Source organism: Brassica rapa, chromosome A07, assembly GCF_000309985.2.
Source record: "Brassica rapa cultivar Chiifu-401-42 chromosome A07, CAAS_Brap_v3.01, whole genome shotgun sequence".
Taxonomy (NCBI): Eukaryota; Viridiplantae; Streptophyta; class Magnoliopsida; order Brassicales; family Brassicaceae; genus Brassica; species Brassica rapa.
This window is the reverse complement of record NC_024801.2, coordinates 24,783-51,472: the sequence shown is the minus strand read 5'-3', so window position 1 is coordinate 51,472 and position 26,690 is coordinate 24,783. Positions and strand designations below refer to the sequence as shown.

General features: G+C 41.9%; 7 protein-coding genes across 9 annotated transcripts; 3 read left to right on the top strand and 4 right to left on the bottom strand.

Annotated features, from left to right (window-relative positions):
- Positions 1-2,432: 2,432 nt before the first annotated feature.
- LOC103828243 (lanC-like protein GCL2) lies at positions 2,433-4,941 on the top strand. The gene is given in 8 exon segments (XM_033275329.1): positions 2,433-2,579; positions 2,668-2,823; positions 2,826-2,851; positions 2,882-3,179; positions 3,658-3,871; positions 3,874-3,973; positions 4,040-4,304; positions 4,306-4,941. Coding segments are annotated over 8 exon segments (1,281 nt in total). The 3' UTR covers positions 4,381-4,941.
- A 3,290-nt stretch (positions 4,942-8,231) lies between these two features.
- Positions 8,232-10,650, top strand: LOC103828144 (QWRF motif-containing protein 3). The gene is made up of 6 exons (XM_033275326.1): positions 8,232-9,158; positions 9,229-9,348; positions 9,439-9,555; positions 9,637-9,726; positions 9,817-9,924; positions 10,024-10,650. The coding sequence occupies exons 1-6, from the start codon at positions 8,283-8,285 to the stop codon at positions 10,081-10,083; spliced, it is 1,371 nt and encodes a 456-aa protein (XP_033131217.1). The 5' UTR covers positions 8,232-8,282; the 3' UTR covers positions 10,084-10,650.
- Positions 10,651-10,878: 228 nt separating this feature from the next.
- LOC103855486 lies at positions 10,879-11,966 on the top strand. Of its 2 annotated transcripts, XM_009132475.3 has the most exons (4): positions 10,912-11,178; positions 11,334-11,404; positions 11,478-11,546; positions 11,638-11,938. In XM_009132475.3, exons 1-4 carry the CDS (start codon positions 11,079-11,081, stop codon positions 11,650-11,652), a joined length of 255 nt encoding a protein of 84 aa, XP_009130723.1. In that variant the 5' UTR covers positions 10,912-11,078; the 3' UTR covers positions 11,653-11,938. The 2 variants fall into 2 exon arrangements, with proteins under 2 accessions (XP_033131218.1, XP_009130723.1); XM_033275327.1 differs by having other exon boundaries at positions 10,879-11,178; positions 11,334-11,546; positions 11,638-11,966.
- Positions 11,967-12,126: 160 nt separating this feature from the next.
- On the bottom strand, positions 12,127-14,086 carry LOC103828142 (protein ULTRAPETALA 2). Its single transcript, XM_018652746.2, has 4 exons — positions 13,984-14,086; positions 13,074-13,295; positions 12,559-12,868; positions 12,127-12,494 (listed from the first exon to the last, which is right to left on the bottom strand). The coding sequence occupies exons 2-4, from the start codon at positions 13,276-13,278 to the stop codon at positions 12,317-12,319; spliced, it is 693 nt and encodes a 230-aa protein (XP_018508262.1). The 5' UTR covers positions 13,279-13,295; positions 13,984-14,086; the 3' UTR covers positions 12,127-12,316.
- Positions 14,087-21,122: 7,036 nt separating this feature from the next.
- LOC103828240 (formimidoyltransferase-cyclodeaminase) lies at positions 21,123-23,015 on the bottom strand. The gene is made up of 3 exons (XM_009103855.2): positions 22,995-23,015; positions 22,671-22,935; positions 21,123-22,508 (listed from the first exon to the last, which is right to left on the bottom strand). The coding sequence occupies exons 1-3, from the start codon at positions 23,013-23,015 to the stop codon at positions 21,946-21,948; spliced, it is 849 nt and encodes a 282-aa protein (XP_009102103.1). The 3' UTR covers positions 21,123-21,945.
- LOC103828140 lies at positions 23,011-23,698 on the bottom strand. Its single transcript, XM_009103740.3, has one exon. The coding sequence runs from the start codon at positions 23,431-23,433 to the stop codon at positions 23,227-23,229; it is 207 nt and encodes a 68-aa protein (XP_009101988.1). The 5' UTR covers positions 23,434-23,698; the 3' UTR covers positions 23,011-23,226.
- Positions 23,699-23,915: 217 nt separating this feature from the next.
- Positions 23,916-26,468, bottom strand: LOC103828139 (secretory carrier-associated membrane protein 1). 2 transcript variants are annotated; one of them, XM_009103738.3, is made up of 12 exons: positions 26,251-26,468; positions 25,773-25,856; positions 25,654-25,716; positions 25,532-25,565; positions 25,318-25,440; positions 25,168-25,230; positions 24,996-25,089; positions 24,761-24,806; positions 24,591-24,658; positions 24,455-24,503; positions 24,316-24,381; positions 23,916-24,191 (listed from the first exon to the last, which is right to left on the bottom strand). In XM_009103738.3, the coding sequence occupies exons 1-12, from the start codon at positions 26,302-26,304 to the stop codon at positions 24,105-24,107; spliced, it is 831 nt and encodes a 276-aa protein (XP_009101986.1). In that variant the 5' UTR covers positions 26,305-26,468; the 3' UTR covers positions 23,916-24,104. The 2 variants fall into 2 exon arrangements, with proteins under 2 accessions (XP_009101986.1, XP_009101987.1); XM_009103739.3 differs by having other exon boundaries at positions 26,266-26,394.
- Between the last annotated feature and the right edge of the window lie 222 nt (positions 26,469-26,690).

Sequence of the window (26,690 nt, the reverse complement as noted above, 5' to 3'; positions counted from 1 at the left end):
ACATCTTTTATACATTATTTATTTACTTTAAACATCTTACAAAGTGTTATAGTTTTCCCTACGGCCTATCGCCCAACAACGTTTTAAGTAAATATACATCAAAATGTACGTTGCAAGGACAACAAAATACTACCGCTGGTTGGCCGCTCCTTCCGTCCAAAAGATTTAAGTGTCTCCCGCCTAAGGGTTACCTGCACACACAAATGAGTCATGAGCAACTAGTTTACTCAGTGAATCTAGAATCACAACACAATCAATAATAAATCAAGCAATTATCAAATGCATATACATGATCATGCAAGTACTAGTACTATACTTTAATATCGATCATCATTGTGAATTCTTATTTTAAACATCACTTCCACAACACCCGCCCGTTACCATACTCATAAAATACAATATATATACTAGACCCGAGAAACCACTAAGGCTAACCGAGACTAGTGAGTTAGCATCACCATCATTGTCGAATGTCCGGTATGAACAATCCGACACTGCATCGTCATGCAGTACACGGTCTCCAAAGAGCTACCCCATCATCGTATCTTCATGACCTTGTTCCATTCGCATGACCAAGTCACGGTAATGCGGGGGCTTTAGGGATAGTGAATATAACAAGACTTCACATGATTTTACTTCCATAATCATTCTGAAATTAATTCATAATTAATCCTTAATTAATCATAATTAACTCTTAATTAATCCTAGATTAATCCATAATCAAAACCATGATTATTTTATGATTAGTACTTGAGAACAAGTACTAAGATTAGGATTAACCTCACTTTAAAATTATTCTTTAAGTGTAAGTGTTTAGCATGAGTAAACACAACACCATTCTTAAATATTCAGACACTTTACTAACTTAATCAAGGACTCATTCATGATCTATCTCAACATCTGTCTAGACTCACCTAAAGAACAGTTTTGAAACTGGCTTGGACAATACTTGAGTTCCTCTTGAACAAAGCTGAATGGACCTGAGAATGGACAAGGTTCTGATCGGTTACTATGGTTAACTCAACAACTCATCTGACTCACTTGATTGTGGCTTACCAAGAGACTGAATGGATAAGATGGGACTAGCAAAGCTCCACACCTTAGCTGATCAAAACAGGGTAAGGTTGGGTTCAGAACATCAACAATCCGACAGTTCGGTTCAAGCTAAACAACTTAAATCAAATCAGTTCAAGCTCGGTTCCTTTCATACCAGATCAGATCAGTTCAGTTCTATTCAGTTAACAACAGTTCAAGACAAGATCAGACTGAGTTTAGTTTCGTTTCTCCAATCAATCCATAACAGCTTAGCAAACTGTTTTAGGAGATGGATTCAAACCGAAACTAAACTAGACCTGAACTGTATCATAACTTATACAACTGATCCGACCAAGATCTAAGGTAGCCATGAACTGTTCTGATCAGATACTGACTGAGGCTAGGAGACCAAAGCTTACCAAGACAAACCAAAGGACTAGATGGCCTCAGCTGATCCTCTTCTCCAAGGTAAGCTTGTGGCTGGACTGATCAAAGAGAAAGATCAAGGTCTGATCATGATCTGAACTCAACTAGGTCTAGGGTTTTATTTAAAAATCTCACCTTCTGATCTTTCTCAAGAACCAAACTGAGCTAAGGTTGAATATTAGGTCACCACCAATTTTTTTCTTGATTTTTCTCACTGAGTTTTCTGTTCTTCTTTCTCTCTTTCTCACTGAAATTCTCTAGGTTTTTCTGCAGGGTTCTGAACGTGGGAAGCAGCTGGAGGAGGGTTAAATACAAGCTGTGGTTGCTTCACCTGAGGGTTTAGCTCATAACAAAGCTTGGCTGAGAGCAGACAGTTGGCAACCTGCTTTATCATCTGCAGCACACTGTCCTTTCCTTCCCATGAAGCAGTCTCCAGCCAATCAAAATTAATCAAAGAGTAAGGAAACAAGCACACAGGCAGCTTGTGATTGTCATGTGCCAGATACTGAAGAAGCTAGGTAAGCAGACAGGTGCAAGTCATGTGATTAAATACTGAGCAAACAAGCTGGTGGAATACATGAGTCTGGTCCAAAATTAATTAGGCAGCTGGTCGATCATTTAAATAATTTTTCAACCAAATATTCCTTGTCTTTGTCTCTCGTCTTGTTCCCGGAAAGTCTCGTCCAGCTTAATAAAAATCCGACCAAAATATTTAAGACTCGGCCAAACTATCAAGTGAAGGTCTTTCGACCACAAGACAGTCCCGTCGAGAAATTAATCTACCGGGTCGATTTTTATTTTTATTAATCATGGTCGAACCAACTAAAAACTGGTTGAGCGGGATTTTTCTCTACCAAAAATTTATTGGCTCGTGAGGGTTATTACATATGCCGTTTTTGTTTTGTCCGTCTTTACCTTGTACTTGTAGGAAGCTAATCATTCATTTGATTTCGAGCTAACTCTCCTAAAAAATGACGGATCGGTTTTTCGATAATCTGATGCCTGACCTTTCGCAAAGTGTAGCGGAAGAAGGAGATTCGCTCATGAATCTTCTTGCTATGCCCTACTCCTTTCTTTCCCAGAACCTCCAACGCTCTGCCTTGGGTCTTAAAGAAACTGTACATGCCAAAGATATCGTCTTTTTCTTTTCTTTCTTCTTAATTCTTCTTCTATAGAATCCATTAGGCCTTTTGATCTGTTTCTCAGGTTGTGATGGAGACTTGGGGTTTTACTGGTCAGCTTGTTCAGGACTTCCCTCTTTACTCGGGAACACTTGGAGCTGCCTTTTTGCTCTTTAGAGCTTATCAGGTCACTGCCAACCCTAACGACCTTTCCCTCTTCTTGCAAATCCTCAAAGCTTGTCTTGTGATGCTGCTTCTGCCTCCTCTCGGTCGGTACCCTCTTTTTCCTTACTTGCTAGGGATATCACTTTCATATGTGGCCGAGCTGGTGTATGTGCTCTCGGCACTGCTGCCGCCAAGCGTTCTGGTGACCAAGAGTTGCTAAATTACTATTTGTCACAATTCCGTCAGTTTTGCTTCTCCACTTTGTTCTTTCTCCATTTTCCTTTTTTTTACTGAATCGAGCTTTTCAAAAAACAGATTAGACTATCTAGCTATATCGCTAACGAGCTGCTATACGGAATAGTTGGTTATCTATGGGCTTGTCTCTTTGTGAACAAATATGTTGGTGCAGAAACTTTGTCTTCAACTACCATTGTAAGTAATGCTTAGGATGTTAAAGATTTTGATACGTCGCCTTTTTTTTGTCACTATATATTAGATGTCCCACATCAGGAATAATAATGTTCCTTGGGCAATATATGTGTATGGGCAATCCTCCACTCTTGAGTTAGCTTTTGGGTGTGAGTTAGGCCCATCACTAATATGATATCATAGCCTATGGTGAAAGCCCAGCAGATGATTTCCTATATAAACAGTTTCCTACCTATGTAGCCTCTACAAATGACCCATCTTGTTGTGGTATGTCCGAGATGTTGGGCTTGAGCTGTTTCCATTGGACCGTTTCCCACCCATATCTCGAGAGGGGCTATTAGATGTCCCACATCGGGAATAATAATATTCCTTGGGCAATATATGTGTATGGGCAATCTTCAACTCTTGAGCTAACTTTTGGATGTGAGTTAAGCCCATCACTAATATTATAATATCTTTCTGACAAAGAATAAGTGTGCAGCACCAAGTTACTGAGGAGATTATCAAGGAAAGTAGATCAATGACTAAGAATGAAAAATCGCCCCTTATGTTTGAATGGTATGGCCAAAGGTACTGGGGCACAGCACATGGGCTTGCTGGTATTATGCATGTCTTGATGGATGTTCAGCTGAAGCCAGACGAGGCAGAGGATGTGAAGGGAACCCTTAAGTATTTGATCAATAATCGGTTTCCAAGTGGAACTACCCTGCTAGCGAAGAGGATAGGAGAAGAGATCTTCTTGTGCATTGGTGTCATGGAGCTCCTGGGATTGCCCTCACCCTTGTGAAGGCAGCTGAGCTGATGATTCCTTTTAATGCTTTCTAGACCATCATTGATCTCTGGGATATGAAAATGAAACACAGGTTTTTGGGGAGAGAGTTTCTGGAGGCTGGTGAAGCTGCAGCAGAGGTGGTTTGGAACCGTGGATTGCTCAAGCGGGTGGGGATCTGTCATGGGATCAGTGGCAATGCATATGTTTTTCTCTCCTTTTACAGAGCTACTGGACGGAACGAGTATCTCCACCGGGCAAAAGCCTTCGCCAGCTTTCTGCTTGACAGAGGCCACAAGCTACTCTCAAAAGGAGAAATGCACGGAGGTGATAGTCCTTATTCCTTGTTTGAAGGCGTACGTTGGAAAGATGGCCTATCTCTTCCTTGACATGGTCGACCCGTCGCAGGCCAGGTTCCCAGGTTACGAGCTTTGAAGTGTTAGATCGATAAAGTATCTTTGCTCTTCGAATCCTACTTTTGTAAGTAATAAAGTAGACACAAGGGTAGTCATGTTGTGTTTTTATTTTAGTAAAAGCAAAATGATGGTGTTGTTTGATAGTGAATTAGTCAGAGTTGATATGTCTAGTGAAAATGTGCGGAGATGTCTCTGGAAACTGTTTTTAACTATGTGAATGTTAGGGTGAGGTTGTGAAACATGAAGTGACCACAAAGGTCTGTATTGTCTCCGAGTATTACAAGGGGAAAATAATAATCCCAGAGCACTTATCTTTCTGGAATATGCATGGGCCTGTACACCATCAACCGCACTTGCAAAATCTGTCTTGTTTTCTTTGAATTTAAAACAAGAGAACTCTGCTGCTGATCATTTCCGGCATTGTTGATCTTTCATTTCACTTTGAGTTTATTTCCTTTAACTGGATTCCTAGAGATAAGAACTATGCTGCTGATCTCTTAACAAAACAGGGTCTTGTAGATGGTGAAGTCTCTATGACTATCACCTAACTCTCTCCGTTGCATTAATATAAGTTGTGTTTTTTTTTTGTAACACCAACTTTTCATTCAAACTTTAAAAGCCCCTAAGGGTGGGGTTCATTACATTGGTTTCAAGCAACAAAGCTTGCTTTGCCAAGACATCAGCATCTTTGTTTTGTTCCCGAGGGATCCACCTGAACTGAATCAACTCAAACTCAGAAATTAAGCTAATAATATCAGACACAATGCCATAGATATCCGGAGGCGGCTTCTTTGCTGTAATAGCTTTGACTAGCTGTAACGAATCTGTCTCACACCTGAGTCGTTGGATCCCCAACTCTTTGCTTTTGAAGATCGCTTCGCGTAGCGCTAGAGCTTCTGCCACCATAGGGGACGCTACAAAATAACAGTGAGAACCAAAGGAAGCTCGCTCTGTATTCTTCTTGATGGTCCAACCGAGGCCTGCAATGCCAGTATCTTCTCTCCATGCTGCATCTGATTGTAATCTGTGACAGTTGTCAATTGGTCTTTCGACTATAGGTCTGCTTCGAGGAGATAGTTCTGCTGGTTCCTGGGCATTTAACCATTCCCTAGCAGAGCCGACGGCTCTTGAAATAATATCCTCCGGTGCCGCTGTTTTCTTGTTGAACAAGAGATTGTTGCGTGCGATCCAGAGTGACCATAATAGCCATGGAATGAGCACCTCTGCTGAGAGACCGATCGGGGGGAGGCAAGTCAGTCCCATCAGGTTCGTCCAGTTCACAGGAAAGTCTATCAATCCGCTACCCTCAACATTTGGGTTAATTGGAGCCAAAGCCCATACCCTTTGAGCAAACTCACATTGAAAAAGTAGATGATGGATAGATTCAGTGAGGCCGCACCTCGTACATTTAGTATCGCCTACATTGTTCCTTGATATTAATCTTTCTCCGACCGGTAATGCTCCTTGGAACGTCTTCCAGAGGAAGAGTTTGATCTTCGGCGCCACATTTAATTTCCATACTCCCTTGTTCCAATCAAAATCTGCTTGGTGGTGTTGTTCTTCATCCCTTCTCGTCATCTCATAGGCTGTCCAGTAACCAGATTTAGTAGTGTATTCACCTGAGTTGGTTTTGAGCCAAATAAGTTTATCCACGACCCCCATCTTGCTCAGTTTGATTTTTAGGATCAGCTCCTCATATTGTGGGATGATGGATTGGATCTTTGCCCTGTTCCAATCCTGGCTGTTTGGATCAATCAGTTCTGAAACCTTCAGTTGTGTAAGATGCTCAGGGGCAGGTCCAGTAGGCCGCAGCTGAGTCGAGTTATCCAGCCAGGGCTCGTTCCACACTTCTATTGACTTTCCATCTCCCACTGTCCAACCAGTGTTAGCTCTGATCAGGTCACATCCTATAAGGACTCCACGCCAACCATGTGATTCATTTGTTCTGTTCTCCACCTTCAAAAAACTCTCAGTGGAGCAGTACTTGCCAAGAAGGATTCGACACATGAGGCTTTCTGGGTGATTTAAGACTCTCCAACTCAGCTAAGCCAGGAACGCGTCGTTGTAACATTGGACGTCACGGAACCACCCTAGACCCCCCTCGGACGCATGTTTTGTCATTGTTGACCATGAGACCCAAGCCATTTTCCGGATTCCGTCGTTGCTGTCCCACCAGAATCGCGTAAACGAAGACTGTATTCTTTTACAAAGAGATACCGGGAGTTTAAAGCAAGTCATTGCATGAGATGGGATCGGTGTGAGTACACTCTTCAGCATCGTGAGTTTACCAGCCGTAGACAAGTATCTGTTCGACCAGCTCTTGGCCTTTTGCTTTATTCGCTCCACAATAGCGGTAAAGAGATCTTTTTTCCGCCTACCAAAATGTTCGGGCAGTCCAAGGTACTTCCCAATACCCCCTTCCTTCTGTATTTGCATTTTGTTTTTGATGGCGTTCTTCAAGGAGGCAGGTGCTTTGGCGGAGAACGTGACAGTCGATTTGTTGGGGTTAATAGTCTGGCCCGATGCAAGCTCATACTGCTTCAAGATAGAGACTAAAGCCGAGCTGCTTTCTTCATTTGCCTTGATGAAAAACATCGTATCATCGGCAAAGAGGAGGTGATTAATCTGAGGACATCCCCTGGCCACTCTAATCCCCTCCATACTCCCATCTGCTTGCGCATTGTTACACAGCCCCGAGAGAACTTCACTACACATGATGAAAATGTAAGGTGAAAGTGGGTCTCCTTGGCGGATTCCCCTACTCGGTTTAACTCTTCCTCTAGGCGAGCCGTTAATGAGGAAGGCGTAGGTAACAGATGTGATGCAAGCCATGATCAGATTTACCCATTTTGCGTGGAACCCCAGTCGCAAAAGCACTCTTCGAATGAAGCCCCATTCGAGCCTTTCATAGGCTTTGCTCATGTCAGTTTTCACCGCCATAGAAACTCTTGTTTTGGCTTTGGACTTCTTGAGATATATTTATGTTTAAAAAAAAAAAAACAAGAGAACAGAACAGAGTATATTTTATGTTCTGCCTCTTCTGGTTTAACAATGTCCAAATCTGTTCTCAAAAGTCAAGACTCTTGACCCTTGAGCACAAGACGCTCATAATCTCCAAGCTCAACTTGACCGCTCCTTTCCAGCCAACCCTGAAACATAAACTCTATTGCTCCAGCGACTTCCCGGTTCTCTCCGGGACTAGTAGCGTGTATACAAAAGATAACCTTATTAACAATAGGCTTATTGTCTGACATGTTCCATGCTAGAAAAAAAACCTTCATCTTCTTTTAGATTCTAAAGAATTAAGAAAAATAATATACAGATTCACTTGCGCTGCCAAAAAAAAAAGAAAGGGCAATCAAATATCCTCAATCGAGAAACACAGAGGCACTAGAGGCATTGTGGCATATTCTGGGATTGGGCTATGCCAATGTGGATGCTCGTTTCATCGACAATGGAGCTGTTCACCTTTTTTATGAAACAATGCAATTTTCATTGATACTTTAGTGTTTGGCTAGATTTACTTCCATCTTCTAGACAGCCATACCTCCCACATTTGGTTACAGAGACACTTGCAAGTGTTTTGTATGCTCAGACAGACACCAATCACTTTCTATATGTTGTGAATGTTGATAATTCAAATTCAGTGAAGCATCACTTATTCTCTGTTTGTATACAATAATATTTCCTTACGAGAAGACAAAAATGAAAGAAAAAAAAATCTTTGCTTCAAAGAATAAGTTTAACTGAATAATAACAAACCCTATAATATTGGCGACCATAGTGGGAACCGAACCAACTTATGATTGAGCCGCCATTTTTTTTTGAAAGTTACAAAAAAAGATTCTCTGTAATTCTAGTAAGATTTAAAATCTTCCCTACTTCTCTCTCTCTCTCATAGAGGAAGCTCTCAGAGTAACAATGAAGAGTTGTGAGCATGAAAATGTTTCCCTGAAAACAACAAGCAGAGGAAAGTCCCGCGTGGTTAGTTCACGTTTCCTCTCTCCGACATCATCTTCTTCTCCTATCCGCAGAAACTCCACTTCCAATTCATCTGCCAACAACGTCCATCTCGGTTTGAGAAAGCATGATCGGATGTCAGATGGGATCCCAAATCAAAGTAATGGTCTTGAAGTTGACACAAAAGAAAATCGTAGGCGGATCGATGATGAGGATAATGTCATACTTCCTGGCAGATTTTCCGTTGACGAATGTGCATTGCACAGATCATCATCATCAAGGAGAAACTCTCGCTCCTCTCTACTCTATTATAATGATGAATCTGATTCAGAGTTGAGTGATGTGTCCTTTGCTTCAACAACTCTTAGCACAAGTCGTTCATTATCCAGGAGCCATAAACCTGGTATCAAAGTCTCTTCTAAATATCTGCATGATGCAAGCAAAGGGTGCACCACCAACAACACGAGGTTACAACAAGGTTCCCAGAGCTTTCGGGGGGGCATCGAGAGTAGGACTAATTCAGCGGCTAGGTATGGCAGTTCAATGTCTCAGTGGGCGCTGTCACCAGGAAGATCATTGGAAGCTCATCAGGCCTCGAGCATATATCCAAGTTCAAACCTCAAGCCTCCAAGAGGCAAAGGCGTTGGTAAACTATTCAACCTTGGTTTGGATTTCTTCAGGAGGAGCAAGAACAAGTCCTCTCCCATCTCTTCCCCATTAAAACCAAAGACAGAGGCTTCTCATCAGCTGAAGCTTATGAACAATCGGTTGGTTCAGTGGAGGTTTGTCAATGCTAGGGCATCGGCTGCAAACAATAATGTAGCCTCCCGAGCAAAGGTAATGTCAGTCTTTCTACTCTCTACAAACAAATACAGTCATCATCACTTCTACTCATAAACCTTTGCAGAAACAGTTACTATCTGCATGTGATGCTCTTACCAAATTACAAAATTTGGTTCTACAAGAGAGAATTAATCTGCAAAAGAAACAGTTGGAAATGAAGCTGGCTCATCTCCTTGTTTCTCAAGTACGTATCCGTAGAGATTATCTTGCTGGTCTCTTTGAAGCATATCTGATTGATAAGAAATATATATATATATATATATATCTGAAATAGGATAAGCATCTTGAGGCATGGGAGGACATGGGAAGACAACACTTTTCATCTATTTCCATGACCACACAAGCCCTGCATTCTCTTCTTTCCAGGGTTCCCCTAAGGGAAGGTGCAAAGGTAAATTAGATCATGCTCATCTCCTAATTAGGCTTCTTCTTCTTTTTTTTTTTTTTGGCACTAACACCTAAATGTTTTCAGGTGAAGATAGAATCTGCTGTCACTATATTTCAGAAAGGAGAAGCAGTCTCTGATGGTATCATTTCTACTGTGAATAGTTTTGCTCCCACGGTACGTTATTTCTATTTCGATGCAGAGAGAAAAAAAAAGGTGACATCTAAGTAGGCATGGTTTAGTAACTTAACGAATTTCCGTTAGCAGATAGAGGATATCGTTCCACTTGCCTCTCAACTTGCTGAAGTGGTGGCACAAGAGAAGCTAATGCTGGAGCAGTGCCATGATCTTCTGAGAATGATATCTGAGTTAGAGGTACAAATATTTTATGTGTGCATGAAAATCTCTCAGAACTGATATTGCACGTTTCATTTCTTCTATTTCTCTGATCTCATAAGTTTTGGATGCAAGCAGATGCAGGAGAGGAGCTTAAAGTGCTGCCTTATGATTCAACACAAAAAAGACTTTGTATAACAAACTTGTTCAAGACTAGGCTTTGGTTTCATTCTACTGAGTCAAAAGCTTTTTTTTTTTTTTTTTTTTTTTTTTTTTTGAACACCAAATAGATTAAACTCCAACCAAATCAGTTGGGTGAAACAGAGTACAAAGCAGACTTGGCCAAAGAGTCAGCCTTAGAGTTTACAGATCTCGAAATGAAACTAAAGGAAATTTGCGAAAAGCTAGAGGATAACGTCTCGATGTCCCGAATGATTCCGAAGATACCAGCCGAGTAGCACGTCGAGGAGAGGGCACTGATAAGTGCCTGACAATCTGACTTGATGCAGAGTGAGGAGATTCCAACGTCGATCGCGTGGAGAAGAGCTGACCGGACGGCTAAGGCTTCAGCCATCAAGGGAGCCGAGACGTGTTCAAAAACACGGGTTCCCTGCAAAATCACATCATTTTCACAGTTCACAATATACCAACCGCAGCCCGCCTTGATAATCGTCGCGTTCCAAGCTGCATCGGTGAAGCATTGGAGTTCAAAGGTATTCGCAGGGGAAGGAGGTAGTCGATCGCTCTGTACTAGAGGTGGAGAAGGGAGAGATTGTTGAGCTTCATTCCACTCCCGAGCTTCACTGAGTCAAAAGCTTTTTATCTAGGTTTCGTAGGCTATATTTTGTATTCGTAAAAGTTGGTATTATTTTGAGAGCATAATAAAGATTAGTAGAACATTATTATCTTTGACAAATAAGGGCAAGAGTTTTACTGGTTCCAGATTTAATTAGCTTGATGCCATTTACATTTATGTGATACGTGTCTAGCTTATTACAAACATAATTACATGGTTTCCACTGAAGCAAGGAGGATCTCTTCTCTGTAACCTCTGGCCGAAAAAGGAGGGTTTCACCTGACCAAAACGACGCTGTTTTTGTTTTTTATAAACTGGCCTCTTTTCTCTTGTAGAATCTAATCTCTCCTGAAACTCGCGAAGGAAGCTTCTCTCTCGAAGCCTAAATCAGAAATCGATGGCGTCCTTGGCTCGCCGAGCAATGAGCCTAGCTCAGATTCCATCTGCACGTGTGCCCGCCTCTGTTTGTCAGCGTCGCGGTCTCGCCGGCGCCGCTGGTACTTTCTTCTTTCATATTTGCTTAGATGTAATGATTGGGGTTCGTAATTTCTTTTGTCATATTCCTCCACCTATTAGATCAGATGAGATGGTGGAGAAATGTTTGCCAAGTCCATTTGATTGATTGATTGATTGAATGATTGAATGTTTGCAGATCACCATGGATCTACCAAGGTTGACTTCTGGAAACAGCCCACGAATCCAGGAAACTGGAAAGAGGAGCATGTACCTTTCATTTCTCCTCTCTTCTCTGTGTGTGTTTTTATAGATTCCTTTCTGACGAAAACCAAATCTGCAGTTTGTGCTTATTTCGCTCTCTGGCTGGGGATTGCTCTTCTACAGTGGTTACAAACTCTTCACCGACGACGTAATTGCTTTCTCTTCCTCCTTTACAAAACAAACAAAACAAAGTGGCTTTGGCTTTCCTCCTTTACAAAATTTTGACTCATCTTTTGCAGAAGCCTGCGCAATGAATTTATCACCCGGAAAAGACAAGACAGCTCTCCTTCTCGTGCTGGTCTTGTATCAAACAAGGCCACCAAAATTACTTCTTGACAGTCTTTGTTTGCTTTCTTTTAAAATAATATATATGCTGCTACGATGCATCAAACACTTTTGAGATCCCCTTCCTAATCATGTCTCCAATTGATGATGATTCTTAGCTGTTTTGCGTTTCATAATTGAAACATATCAAGATTTTAGCATTTTGATATGCTTTGGATCATTCTAATTGTATGGTCTCGATACCAGTTTTTTTTTTTTGTTCAAATCAGTTCCTTGTTCAGCATTAGTTACTACATCTCTTTCCACCATGCTTGACTGACCTTTCTCTCCTTCTTGGCTCTGCTAGTTCGTAATTACATAGAGATTTTGAGAAGACTTTGCATACTCTTTAACGTTCACTGCTTGTCTCTTGTTGGTTTTGTGTTTTCCATCTCTGAAAGTGGTTTTAAGAGGCATGTACTTTTTTTTGCTTTCATTTCAAATCACAACTCTTTCTGTTTGTTTTTGAATCCTACACGGTTTCTCCAGTTACCACAAAAACAAAGCTATATAATTAAAAGGCGCATCCAGCAGCCATCATTCAAGAATTACAAAAAGGTTTTTGCTGAATAATTTTCAAGTAAAAAAATGAAGTCAAATGGGTTTGGTGTTGGTGATGAAGTCCAGGCAAGTCTGGCAGTTACAATCTGCGAAACGGCAGAGGTTGCAGCCGAAGCAGACACAGGAAGTGCAGCCTTTGCAAGACGGAGAACGAGTGCAACCTTTGTAAACTTTCCTGCTCACTCTCTCTTCCTCCTCGTCACATGTAATCCTGCACAACCACCATTTCAGTTAATCATTCTCTATTATACATCATATAAACAACAAAGTCCCACTTGTGATATGGGTAATCGCAGCACTTCCAATTGGGCTCAGCCAAGGCATCATGGTGCTTCCGGCATTCCCCTCTGCTCCTCAACCTGAACCTCCTCTCCTTCCCACATCTACTGCATCCAACAAACTCATCCCGATGAGTCACTTTGGATCCGTTGGAGTTATTCTTCAATGTTTGGTTGTAGTATCTGAGCAGCACTGTCTTTGAAAGCGGAACTTTGTCTCCCTCAATGAACACCCACACGTTGTTCCTCCAGTTTCTAGAGGTTTCTCTCTCAGAATGCTTCTCAAAGGCAGCAGGCGATAACTTGTCTACGATGATCATAAAATCAAATCTGTCAAGATGATCGATCACTTTTCGCAAAAAAAAAAGTTGAACTGAAGCGGGGAGATACGGTATATAAAAAAATATTAGGGCAGATCATTCCTGGCGCATATATGAAACATATGCATCATCAAGAAAGCAATGTTCACATGTAACATGCATTAAGCTAAAAGCATCAAAAGAAGAAGAGACCTTCATGGCAAGCGGGAGTGCATTGGCAAGTGATTTGGAGGTCTCCATCTGAGAAAACCCTAAGCCTAGCAATGGCGTCTCCGTAACGGTGGCTCGTGCAGCCACACATCACCTCCACGTAATCATCTCCCACAATGACCCCACTAATCTTTTGCAGCTCATCTTCGCTGAACAAGGTCTTCTTCGACCCGCATTCTCTCTCCATCCCGGATCTACGATCTCCTACTAAAAGTATCGTATTGTGAGAGTTTTAAGAGAATGATGATAGTACATATTTATATAGGAGCCATAACTCTCTATGGACAAAAAGGTAATTCGACATATGAGCAGAAGAGATTAAAAAAAAAAGGCCTAAAGGAACTTTCGCATAGATCTGAAATTTCATATCCAAATATCTCCAAAAGGTTACATGCAGCTTTTGCCTTTCTTTTGGAGTAAAACAAAAAAAAAAGAGAGAGAGACTTTGAAGGTCCTTTGAATTAGGTTTTAGAAGGCTTTGAAAGAAATAAACTCTCTAATACAGACAGGCGCAGATGATGGGATAGTGTTGGCGGATGCGAATTAGGTGGCCAAAGTAAAAACAAGAGAGCCGTGGGGCATAAAAATTGTGGATCTTTTTTTTCCATTAATTAAATACTATGTATATTTTATCTTCTTTCAAATTTTGGATTTAAGTAACATATATATACACACTGTTTGATCAAAAAAAAAAAGTAACGTACATAATGTGTTGTAACTCTGTAATCTTATTGATTGTCAGGTAATTTGTCTGACTGCAGAACAGAGGATGCTCTTTTCTAAACTCACAGATTATATTATAAATTAAACGCTTTTCTAATAGCAATTTCACCCAGATACATATAAACAGCAACTAATTACCTATTTGCACGCAAAAAGGGTAAGTAACTACCTTTCTTTTTGACTTCTGAGCTCTCTTATGTAGTAAAATGCTTTCTTTCTTCATTTTTTTCTTTCTTTCTTTCAGTTAGGTATATATATGGTTCCTATTCTCCATTGTTCCCATCTTTATATGATATACATATGTGTATTTAAATGCTCTGAATACGAGGACCAAGTTGGCATATATACATAGAGACTTATTACTATTAGAGAATCTCATTTATTTTGAATTAGGAATTTGGTAATGTTTCCAAAATTAAGAAACAGAGTTTCTGGACTAAGTATCTCATCAAATGCTTTTAGACATCCTCCGTATTTGGAACCTACTAAGTTTAGCCTGGCTTAACATTGACATCCACGTTTGATGATTTCCAATGTCAATGAAAGTTGTTGTAACTGTTGAATTTTACAGCTGGCCCAACTTTAATTTGTCTTTGTCAAATGTTATTATGTATGTATAGGCATGTTATGCTACATTATGAGTTGGCCTTACCGCCTCCATCTTATGTAACGTGAGTTATTATTGCAAAGCCAACTAAAGAATTCATGTTAGTTAGTTACAAGCCGCACCAAACTCCACCTCATCCACGTTTTTTCTTCTATAGACCTTTGACCCTCCATTTTTATCTACGACTCAATCTACATATTTAAAGAGGTTATATATCATTGATCAAAAAAAAAAAAGAGGTTATATATCAAAATGTATTTTTTTTTTTAACACCAACTTATATATTTTTTTTTTGAACAAACATGCATTTCATTTCATTTCATTTAGACTAGAGTTTCCACTCCCAAACTGGAGTTCATTATATACTCAGCGAGAACAGACTTTGCCACTAAGTCTGCTTCGGAATTAAAGCTACGAGAGATGAAGTTAAAGGAAATTACATCAAAGAGAGGAACATAATGATAGATATCAAATATGATACCAAACAGTTCAGGTTGATACTCTCCCTTCTTCAACAGATTGATCAGGGATAAAGAATCAGAAAGAACCGCCAAGGATCGGACGTTTGAATAGACAGCGCTAGACACAGCGCGATGAACAGCAAAGGCTTCCGCCATAATAGCTGACGAAACATGACTAAAAGCTTTCGAGATCAGCGGAGGAAGACCCGCAATTTCTCCAGTATAGATGCCTCCTACCCCACATTTACCAGTCTTAGCATCCCAAGCCGCATCTACTTTAACGACTAAAGTGCCTGGCTGGAAGGTTGGTGGCGGACATGGTGATCGTTGATGATATGGGTTGAGAGAGTCAAATCGAGGTGTTGGCACCTCATTAATGGATTGAGCCTGAGACCATTCTTTAGCATCCTTAATACTCTTCAGCACAATCTCCTTAGCTGTGAAAGCTCTATTTTCAAACATCAGAGTATTTCTTGCCTTCCACAGATTCCAAAGGGCCCATGGCCATAATGGGGACGTCACTCCCACAGGTGGTAAAGGGCAAAAGCTGTTCCCTTGTTTTATCATCGCAGCGATTGATAGGAGGGAGCTTGAAGGTGTTTGTGTTGTCGGGAGTAGGCTCCATACCTGCTCCGCTAGAGGGCACTTGAGAAAGACATGGAGATCGTCTTCTTGTCCATCACACTTTTTACAGTTAAAGCTTGCTATGCCTCTTCTTTCTAAATTAGCACTCACCGGGATCGCCTTTCTCAATAACCTCCAGAGAAAATCCTTAATTTTCGGCGCAGTTTTAACATTCCAAACATGCTTGAGCCAGTTGACTGGATCACTATCAGAGTTGCTAGTACCGGTGCCCATTCTGCCAATGCCATAGCCTGTTTTTGTAGAGTATGCCCCTGACTTTTCCGGGATCCAGAACAGAGTATCATGGGAGTGTGTAGAGCTGGTTTTTAACATTAAAATAGCTTCCTCATACTGAGGTAAGACCTTTCGGATTTTCTCCAGTTCCCATCTATTTGTAAGGGGGCACATCAAGTCGCTAACCTTCATTGCAAGGCTTTCTTTCGTCGGCGGCCCTATTGGTTTGGACGGAGTACTGAAAGATAGCCAGGGGTCATCCCAAAGGCGAATTGTCTCGCCATTCCCCACCGCCCAACTCAGTCCTTTCCTCAATATCTCTCTTCCGGCCAAGATACTTCTCCAACCGTGCGAGGCAGTAGAGGGCATCGGGCAATCTAAGAAGGTGGAGTTTTTTGCATATTTCCCAAGCAAGACTTGCGCCAGCAGTGAGATTGGTTCTCTAATTAGTCTCCATCCTATTTTCGCTAGCAGGGCATCGTTGAAAGTCTCGATGTCTCAAAACCCGAGGCCCCCAGCGTATTTCGGCAGTGTCATCGTCTCCCATGATACCCAGCACATCTTTTTCTTGTCCGGCATTGCATCCCACCAGAAGCGAGTTAGTAGAGACTGTATTTGCTTGCACAAAGAGACCGGGAGCTTAAAACAAGACATTGCGTAACAGGGCATTGCCGCTAGGACAGACTTGAGCAAAACTTGTTTCCCAGCTCCTGACAAGTATCTTGATGTCCAGCTATGAGCCTTCTGTCTTATTCTGTCAAGAATGGAGGCGAAGATGTCCCTTTTCCGGCGGCCAAACTGTTCGGGAAGCCCCAAGTATTTCCCGATACCTCCTTCCAAAGAAATATCCATTGTTTCCTTGACCCTTGCTCTGACAGTGGCCGGAGTTTTGGCCGAGAAAGTGATTGCTGATTTCTGTGGGTTAATCATCTGGCCAGAAACCGACTCATATACTTTCAGGATCTTCATAAGCATTGAAACACAGGAGGCCTTGGATTGACAGAAGAACATCGTATCGTCGGCGAAAAGTAAATGGTTAATCGGTGGACTGTTCCGACATACCCGGACTCCTGGAAGAGAGCCGTCAGCTTGTCCCTTATCGCACAAAGCCGCCAACACTTCAGTGCAGAGTATAAAAATATAAGGAGATAGGGGATCGCCTTGCCTTAGCCCGCGAGATGGTTTCACTGATCCTTGCGGTGATCCATTAATCAAGAAGGAGTAGGATACTGTCTCGATACAAATCATGATCCAAGAGATCCATAGCGGATCAAAACCGAGCTGGGTGAGCACTTCTCTTACAAAACTCCATTCGATCCTATCATACGCCTTGCTCATATCGGTTTTCACCGCCATGGAACAATACTTTTTTGCTTCAGAGGTTCTCAGGAAGTGAAGAGTTTCATGAGTGATAAGAACGTTATCCGTGATTGCTCTTCCCGCTACGAACGCTGATTGTGTCTTAGAGATGAGCTGCGGCAGTAGCGGTTTGAGCCTCCTTGTGAGAATTTTGGCGATGATTTTATAGTGGGTGTTGCACAATGCAATTGGTCTGTACTCAGCCACTGATCTCGGCCCCGTAACCTTCGGTATAAGTCTGATATGCGTCTCATTCTGTCGCGGGTGCAGATGGCTTGTCGTGAAGAAGTCTCGGACATCCTTGACTACATCAGAGCCCACTATGTGCCAATAAGACTGATAAAAAGTAGCTGAGAAACCATCCGGCCCTGGCGCCTTCCCCCCATTGATAGACTTCATCGCTTCTCTAATCTCCGAATCACTCGGTATAGTTGTCAACATCCCATTCATCTCTGGCGTAACCTTTCTTGCAAGAAGTCCCTGAATCTGTGTGAAGGATCCATTCCCATTTGAAGTAAAAATCTGAGTGAAATAATCAGAGATCACTCTAGCAATTTGTTGTTCTTCATACACAGCTCCTCCTTGCATATCTTCAATAACGGGGATGGAATTAATGGTTCGCCTTGTTCTGGTTGCTGCGTGGAAGAAGCCCGTGTTTCTATCTCCTTTCTTGAGCCATTGGATCCTACTTCTTTGTTGCCGGAATTGTTCTTCGGCCAGATAAGCTTGTCGAAGCTCCATATTGAGGTTTTCAATCCTAACCACATCAGGCGATGGGCTAGATAGGGCTCTCTCTAAAGCTTCCTGGTTCTGCTTGATCACCAGATTACTCTGCACTTGTTTTTCCTTAGCCCACTTAATGATGCCTCTCCTACAATTGTTTAACTTCGAGATAACAGAATCCAGCGGGGATGCATTCCAGGCTAAGTTAACTACCTCAGTTACCTCCTCTTGTTCCGTTAGAGCTCTGTTGAACCGGAACAGCCCTTTCTTGTTGGTTTTATTGGCGTTAAAGTAGGTTAACAGCGGCCTATGATCGGAGCCTTCAAAACGCAGATAGCGACATCGGCCCATAGGGAACGCTTCAGCCCAAGAACAGTTACTCATAGACCTATCCAGTCGAGAACGGATAAAATGCATGTACCGATTCCCTCTCCATGACAGTTGTTCCCCAGAGTGTTTAAGGTCCCAAAGGCCATTTTGCGTCACAAATGAGCGGAAAGCCGTGAACGAACCCTCAGGTCGAGCCGGTCCTCCTATCTTTTCCGTATTGTTGAGGATGTCATTAAAATCCCCGGTGATCAGCCATGGTTCATCTCTGTCTTGTCCCACTGTACTTAACTTGTTCCAGAAGGAAGCTCTGTTTTCCGCTGCTGGGGGTCCGTACACAAAGGAGACGAAAGAGGAGGTTCCTTGATATACAATTCTCGTATCAATAAGGTTGGGAGACGATTCGAGAATAGTTATATCAGTATCATCATTCCACAAAAGAGACAGACCACCACTTAAGCCTGCTGGTGGTATAGAGAAATAATGTGAAAAGTGCAGGGAATGTAGCTTCTTCTTAATAAATTCATCATCATTCTTAGTTTCCATAAGAAACATTACATTTGGAGCCATATGCTTATGGATCTCCTTCAATCGCCGGATTGTCTGGACGCTCCCAAGTCCTTGACAATTCCAGCTAAGAATGGCTAAGGAAGAGATGTTCGATGGGGCCGAAAATCCACCCCACCCCTAGTACTTCCCGGTATAAACACCGTAGTGGGACGGCTACTCTTCTTGTGTTGCTTGCTAGTGCCTCCCTTATCACAAGGTATCTCTTTGTCTTTCTCAACTATCAACTTCCTCCTCGCAGATGTAGAGGCCCGCACAGGTGTTACTCTCCTTTGGTTAAGTCCCAGAAGTGGGCTTCTTGCCACACGTTTCCTTAGAGGGTTGGTGATTCTTCGTTTGCTTGCAGCTTTACTCTGAGCAGCTATCGGTATCCCATCCCTTCTGTTCTTCTTTGCAGAGCTAGTAGCGCCTAACCTTAGGGAAGCTGGAATCCTTTCCGATTCTGTGATTTGACCATCGGGTTGGTCCTGCTCCATGGGAGCATCTTCCTCACCTCTACTCGCCACTTCTTGTAGTCGTCCAGACTCGAAGCTGGGGGGTCTTCTTGCTGATAGCTCCTTTGTCTGCTTTGGGTCCGAGATGCGTTCCAGAGCTGAAGTACGTTCCTTAGACCCAGAGTTTGAAGCTGCTTTAAAATTTGAGGGAGCGCCGAGCCGGTCTTTGACGGTTCTCGTAGGAGTAATCTCAGTCCCAAGGTTGGATGGCAGCGTTTCCACAGGTTGCGGTTGGAGACGCGCCCTGAGATCATCATCTTCTACACGTTGAATCTGGTGGTGAGGGGTTGAGGAAACAGAGCTAGGTCTATTCCTTTCAACTACACGATACTGCAAAGAAGGAGCCTTGCTTCTCAAGTAATCAGAACTAGATCGAGCAGTTCTAGAAACGATTGATCGCTCTCTGCCATAGTCATCACGTCTTGTTTGTCCATCTCTGCCTTTAGTTCTGTTTCTCTCAAACTGACTGTAGTTGTCCTCATATTGTCTAGAAACTGGACGGGATTCTTCGGGTCTTCTGTACCCTCTTCTATCATCGTGACGCCTCTTCTCCGCCTCAATCCTTTGCAATGCAATACTCTGCGTAATCCCAAGCAACCTCTCCTTAGGAGGAGGTGCATTCAAAGGTCTGTGGGGACAGTCCACCTCTTCGTGAAACAGTGAGAAGCATGTAAAACAGTGCTTCTCAATCTTGAGATATTCGAGTTCTACCTCAGTAATCTCATCAGTTGGGAGCTCTATGTCCATCTTCATAATCAGGGGCTCTAGACCATTCACTTCTACCCAGATTCTAGCGTCTTTCTCATCTTTGATAGAGCTTTTTCCGAGTTGTTCCCCAATAGTACAAATGGTACCCTCTGACCAAAAGTGGAGGGGGATTCCATGAATCCTAACATTAAAAGATATCTTGGATGGGAAGGTGTCAGCCACGATAGGCTCCCATCGTTGAAGCAGCAACATCCATCTCTTGTAGTGATATGGTCCTTTATCTAGGACCTGAAGGAGGTCATATTCAGACTCAAATTTGAATTGGAATTTATCAAGACCCAGCGCTCGTCCCACTATTCTCCCTTCTAGATTCCAAACTTGAGCCATGAAGTCGATGACAGCTCTTATAGGTTTTTGCACCTGGGGGTTCGTTAATCTTCCGATAATTGTAAGCCGGTTGGCCTCTATAAGATCTTCGTTAGCATTGTCCGGAATACGCACCGGAGGTCTCTTCGCTGGGAGCTCAGGGGGAGCCTGCCATTTTCCTTTTTCAGCTTGACTGTATCTTCTCGCCATTCTTTCGAAAGCAGAGATCTAGCTTTCTACAAACCTTGTACTATCACCAATCAATTTATACGAGGTTATTCAGCGGCCACCAGTCTCACCCTCTTAAAGCCTCTTAAGGTAGGTAACCGTTTGTAATCAATGTGATGCTGATAAATGCTCCTTAAAGTTGTCGTAAGGAAGGAGAGAGGTTATATCAACCAAAGTTCCGAGATTCTTCTAGCAAAGGAGGAAAGAGGTTATATCAACCAAAGTTCCCATTAGATCTATTATCTCTTTCACCATGAAGCTCGACATATCTTGTAGAGTGACGGAGGAACAAGAAACAGGCTCAGAGGTGGTGCCCTGGCGGGCTGACCCGCCGACGCCGTCGGGGGCTGAACCCGGTGAAGCTCCGGTCAGAAAAAATTTTGGTTGATGAGACTGGCTATGGACCGATGGTTATATCTAGAAAGGGGAGACTTTTTGAAATTTGCAGAGAATAACAGAGGATAAACGGGAGCAGAAAGGAAATACACGCGAGGTAATTGGGAGAGTCAACTAGTGGCAGGTGGTTAAGGACTTTTCTCTATTATCGTGTCTGGGAGAGAAATCGCAGGAGAGAGAAAACCAACCTTGCAATTAATTATTAACACCAACTTATATTAAAAGCTCAAGGAGCATGAAAGTTTACAACTGAAACAGAAGATTCCAGAGCATGTTCGACGGTACAACGAAAGTAAAACACATTAAGAAACATAGAGATAAAGCCTATAAGAGGCGAGTCAAGCTCAGCAAGATGAAGAACCCCATGAAGAAAATTCACCTTAATCCCTAAAGCGATTGTTACTCAGCAAGAGCTTTTGCTGCTGAGCCTCGGGAATCGGGTCTGGGAGAGAAAGTCTTTTTATATTGAGAAAATTGTTATATTTGTATTTTCCTTTTCAAAACTCATAAAATGATGATATACACCACAACTTATAGATACGAATTTGAATGACAGAGATCTCAACTACTACTGCTACTACTGCATCGTCCCAAGGCCACATGTAACTTTAGATATCTATTAACCCAGTTGTTCGATGACTTGCATGCATTGCCAATTTGCTATACACTTGAGCAAGTGTGGAAACACACAAAAGGTATAAATCGCAAGAGATCAGCTTTAAGAACTATAAGGAAAAGGGCAGGGCATCCCTCGCACAATCATCGTTTTGAGACAAAACACCAATGATGGGATTTGATATTTTTGCATCTTACCATATGAACTAATCTCATATTCTATCCTTTCAATTATTTTAATCTCCGCTCATTTCAGTTTAGAGTCATGATAATAACAATACAGAAAACACACACAACCGCACAAAAAAAAGATATATGATGGACGTGGGAATGACAACATCATATTGTTTTTTGACTTTATGGTCAAGTTTGTCAAGCTACTTAAAAAGGCCATGTATTAGAAACCCAGTGACACTAATTTTTTAACACAAAAAAAAAACTTTAAAAGTTTTGAACACAAACAACTTATGTATGATATGAATTTTTGATGAGTCCTTGTATCGTTGAGTGATCTGGTCGGCTGTATAGTCAGTGTAATACCCTTTTCCCAAAAGCAGACCTTCCTCTCTACCAAGCCCCTCGATCAGTCCTTGAACATCATCTCCTCCGACATGGCTTGGATTCAGCAAGTTACAGGCGACCTCTATGACCCCTGCCCCGTGCACCAGAGCCATTTTCTGCACCGAAGCCAAGACCCCTCCTCTCTCGCTCACCTTCCTCGCCATTCTCCTCACTGGCTTGAGATCAGTTGACATGACTGGCACGTTGTAGTTACTGACCCACCCGCACGCCCCAACCGCTACAACCCGTTTGGCTTTGCTGACCTCTAGTGGCCCTGCGTCTGGCTTCATAGGCACCACCTCCAGCTCCAACCCACCTGCCCATTCATGTCCCTCCCTGTTGGTCTTGAAGTACCCCAGCTTCCTTCTTATGGAATCCAGCGTGCACTGCTCCTCTTGTGCTGCTCCGTATAGATATGTAGGAACTGCACCAAGGTTCTTCCCACATGGCAACATATCAGCAATGATAAAAAAAATTACAAAACAACTGCAACATACAAGGTGCTGCTCTTATTTAGCTTGATAGCTTTCTTTTTACATTTGAAAAATTTCTACAACTGAGATCCTCTATCAAAGCAAGCACTAACCTCTGAGAATGGAGCCGATATCCATTGCCAAGGAAGTGGCAACGGCAGAAACTTGGTCAATGGAGGAGGTTTGAGACAAAGGGTGAAAGCATATGTGGTCGACCACTCCAAGCCGAGGATGGGATCCAGAATGCAACTCGAGGTTGATTGTGTGAAGAGCAGTCTTGACCATAGCGAAGACAGCGTTCTTCAAGGGAGAAGAAGATGATGACCCCTCCTCGTGAGCTAGGGTGGAGGACAAGAGTGTAACCAACCTATTATTCTTCTATTAACTTTTCTTACCAGACTCTTTTGCTTCAGTATTCAGTTTAGGACAAGAAAGACCATAATGCATATGTCATCCATCTCGAAATCTTTAATAGAATATTAGTCAGAAAAGAGCTGAATAACAACAATAAGGGTCTCTAGAGTACTGGGCAAACAAGCTACATACAATTGCAAGTAGCTTGATTCGTTAAGACAAACAAATTTGAATTTAAAACAAACAAAAAAAACAGAAAACAAGATGAAGAAGTCAAGAAGACGTTGGACTTGGTTGTTCATAAATCATCGCTCATTAGTGGTACGACTTGAGCACGGCGCCACATAAAGGACAGACGATGGCCTTCCAAGCTTTGCGGTAAAACGGGACCCCACAGAATCTAGTAGAGGTTTTCATGTCAGCCACCACTGCTCCTCCTCCGCATCTTGAGCATAAACCGGCGGCCGGCTTCCTCCCCCGGACCTGCTTCCTCTGGTCTACAAGGAAACAGAAGATGGCCATCCTATTCTTCTTCTCTTTTTCCTCTCTCTCTCTCTCCACAGATATTTAGATGAATAAATGTTTGTGTGTTATCTTCAAGTTGAAGGGGAAGGGTAAGTGTCTTAAATAGAGCATTTTTGCGAGTTTGCTCAACCACTTGGACTCCATCGCTTTCTGTCACATACAAATACACTTGTCTCGCTGACTTCCCTTACTCTCGCTGACTCTTTTTTATTTCCCACATTTCAAAACATGCATTGAATAATTTATAACCAACACTTGTGCAACATTATATCATCTATTCGTCATCTCCTTCTTCTGCTTACCACACTCTTAGTCTCAACTGCCTGACTATTTAACACAACACCAGAGACAGAGAAAGCCCATGTCCCCAATTACCTATACGGCTATACCCATTGACTTTTCTCATTTTCACATTTATTATTTTGCACCGAAATGATACGATAACTTTATCGTTGTAAGGTTACCTACCCATTGGAGGATATATCCAAACATTGCGTATTTATGAACTTAGCATTTTGGGGTTCTTTAAATAAAGTAATCAGAATACGGTTAAAAAAGAAATCAAAAGTTTTGGTTACACTTAGTTAAATAAAGTTAAAAAAAAAGATTGAAAAAGGAAAGGATCTGTTTGTATGTTATCTTCAGGGTTAAGACTCAAAGGTGTGTAGTCAGAGAGCTGCCATCATTGCTCGTCTTGTTGCCTCCTGCTTCATCTCTGCTGCTTTACCGCTCCCCCTGAAGTACATGTACACTTGCTGTTCCCACATACAAACAACTTTAGTTACTTCTTCCTTCCTTCTTTTGTTTTTGCATTTTACTTATCCAAAAAGAAAGAACCAAACATAATTAATTGATTGGTTTGGGAGGGATGGAGGGAACCTGAATAACCCAGATGCTCACGAGTGACTCCAGGCAGAAGAATCCAAACCCAATGAAATAGAAAATCTGCCACCGAAACTCAAAAGTAGTCAACCACATCAGTTTTAAAGATATTGGCAATCTAATGCTTTCAACTTACCCCAACCAATATATTCCCGCTCAACACGTCAATCGCCGGCAATATTCCCCTGCACAACACAACCAATCATAGTTCCACTTCAGCTTACTGTTACCTCTTTCTTTCCTATGTGTTTAGAAACTAATTAGCTACTTACGTCAGCGATTTCCCCTTGAAGATGATTGGAGGAGCCACCGCGGCGAATACACAAAACCCTATGTGAAACTGCATTTTCATTTCAAGTCTTTTTACTATCATTTCCTCTTCCTCCTTTGGATGTGTCAGAACTAACCAAGAAAATATCACTAAATCGAATGAAAAACTCACCAGATAAGTGAAGAAAAACCACCCAAACTTCAGAGCACTATCAGTCCTGCACACAACCAATGCAAGTTTTTAAAGGTTGCTATCCATTACCATTTACTCTTTACTAACGTGCTATCTGGTAGTTTTTTTCCTCTCTCTTTTCTCTTTGTAAATGAAGGAACACACACACACAGCAGCAGATAGAGTACAGCATCCTAAAAGAATAATCTTAAGTGGATTGGATACGCCATATTACCTCATGGCACGATATAGAGGTCGATACCACATAACATATGCTCCAGGAACCCCTGATATGAAATAGATAATAGCTAGAAACCATATCGTTGGACCTACACCCAAAAGAAAAACGAGTCAGCATCATACAAGCTCAATTTGCTTGGGAACTTTTCAACTGTTCCAAGACTAACCTTCTCCCTTAATCCACGCGGTGGTGACTGCCACAATGTTCCATAACAGGCACACCACAAGACCTGCCAACAGGTAGAAAATACTTTTACTACGAATTCAAGGAAAAAAAAAACACCTCTTTGGCAATGGCAGATGATGAGAACACATACCCAGCAACGATGTGAATGCAACATATTGGATTCTCTGCAGATGGATGGGTATCTCATTAGAGATGTCATGGTGGATGAGAGGGAAAAACGGTGGCCAGTTTTTGTCTTCTATCACAATCCCGGCTACCAAAAAGAAGACGACAACATGAGCGGTTCACGTGGAACAAAATGTCAGGTTCCTAAAAAGATAGATAAAACTGAGAAACGATGATACCCTGTGCTATAGCATCCTCTTTCCGCTTGAGTTCCTGTAACACAAAAGAAGCCGTTACTTGAAACCATTCTGGGCAAGGTGATGGATAAATCCAAATCCAAATCCAATCACTGGTTGATTACCTGCTCCCGTCTCTTCAATTCAGATTCTTTGGCCTGGAGTTCCTTCTCCTTAGCTTTCAGATCCTATCAGGGATTATTGTGAGCATATATATAATCTGGAATTAGAAAATACATAATACCTTCCCAGCAGAGTCTAGAGGGATGTCAGTTGTGGCACCACCACGGTCATACTGTGACGTTGCAGCAGGAACAGTTGAAGGATTCTGAAATTCGAATACAAGAAAAGAGAGAGAGGGTGAAGAAGGGAGATGTATGAATATGGGGAAAACTGAAAAAGAAAAAAAGACAATCACGCACGCACGCAACTGAGTAAAGAAGATTCTCTTCCACAATTATAAGATCAATTCTTAACCAAAACGCATTGAACAAGAAGATATAATAATATCTTCTTTTTGTTAATGATCCTTGTGCAATAAACCCCCAAAATTGGATCCCAGAAATTGGAGTAATCACTAACATTACGATTCCGATCAAAGATGGTGTACTTTTACACTTGTATCTAAGAAATCAAAGAGTAGATCTAACATTGCGATTCCACACGACTAAAACTTTTTAGTATCCCTATATATAGATGAGGAGACAGAATCACCAATTTACCGCAAAAGGATTAACCTCGCCGTCGTCAAAGGAAGGAGACTCGTAGCGAGACATTGCACCACCCTACTCAGCAGATCCAATCTACAGAGACGATTTGGAAGAAGAAGAGAGGGTAAAAGCGTTTCCTTCTTAGTTTCTTCTCTCTTAAGTGTTTTAAGGACGTGTTTGGCGCGTCGGTAAGAGGGTCCCGAACCGGTTTACTAAACCATATATAACCAACTTTACTGAAGAAAGACCACGACTGTCTCATCATTATTGCTTAAGCTATTTTACAAAACAAATATATACACATGCGCAAGAGTTTATTTGTATATATTATCGACAATTATTTTATATATTTAATTATTTTATTTATACATATACAATGTTTTTTCTTGTTATTATATAATTTCTTTCCGATGGATCGGATCAGTTTTTATTAAATATTGTGGAATTAAACT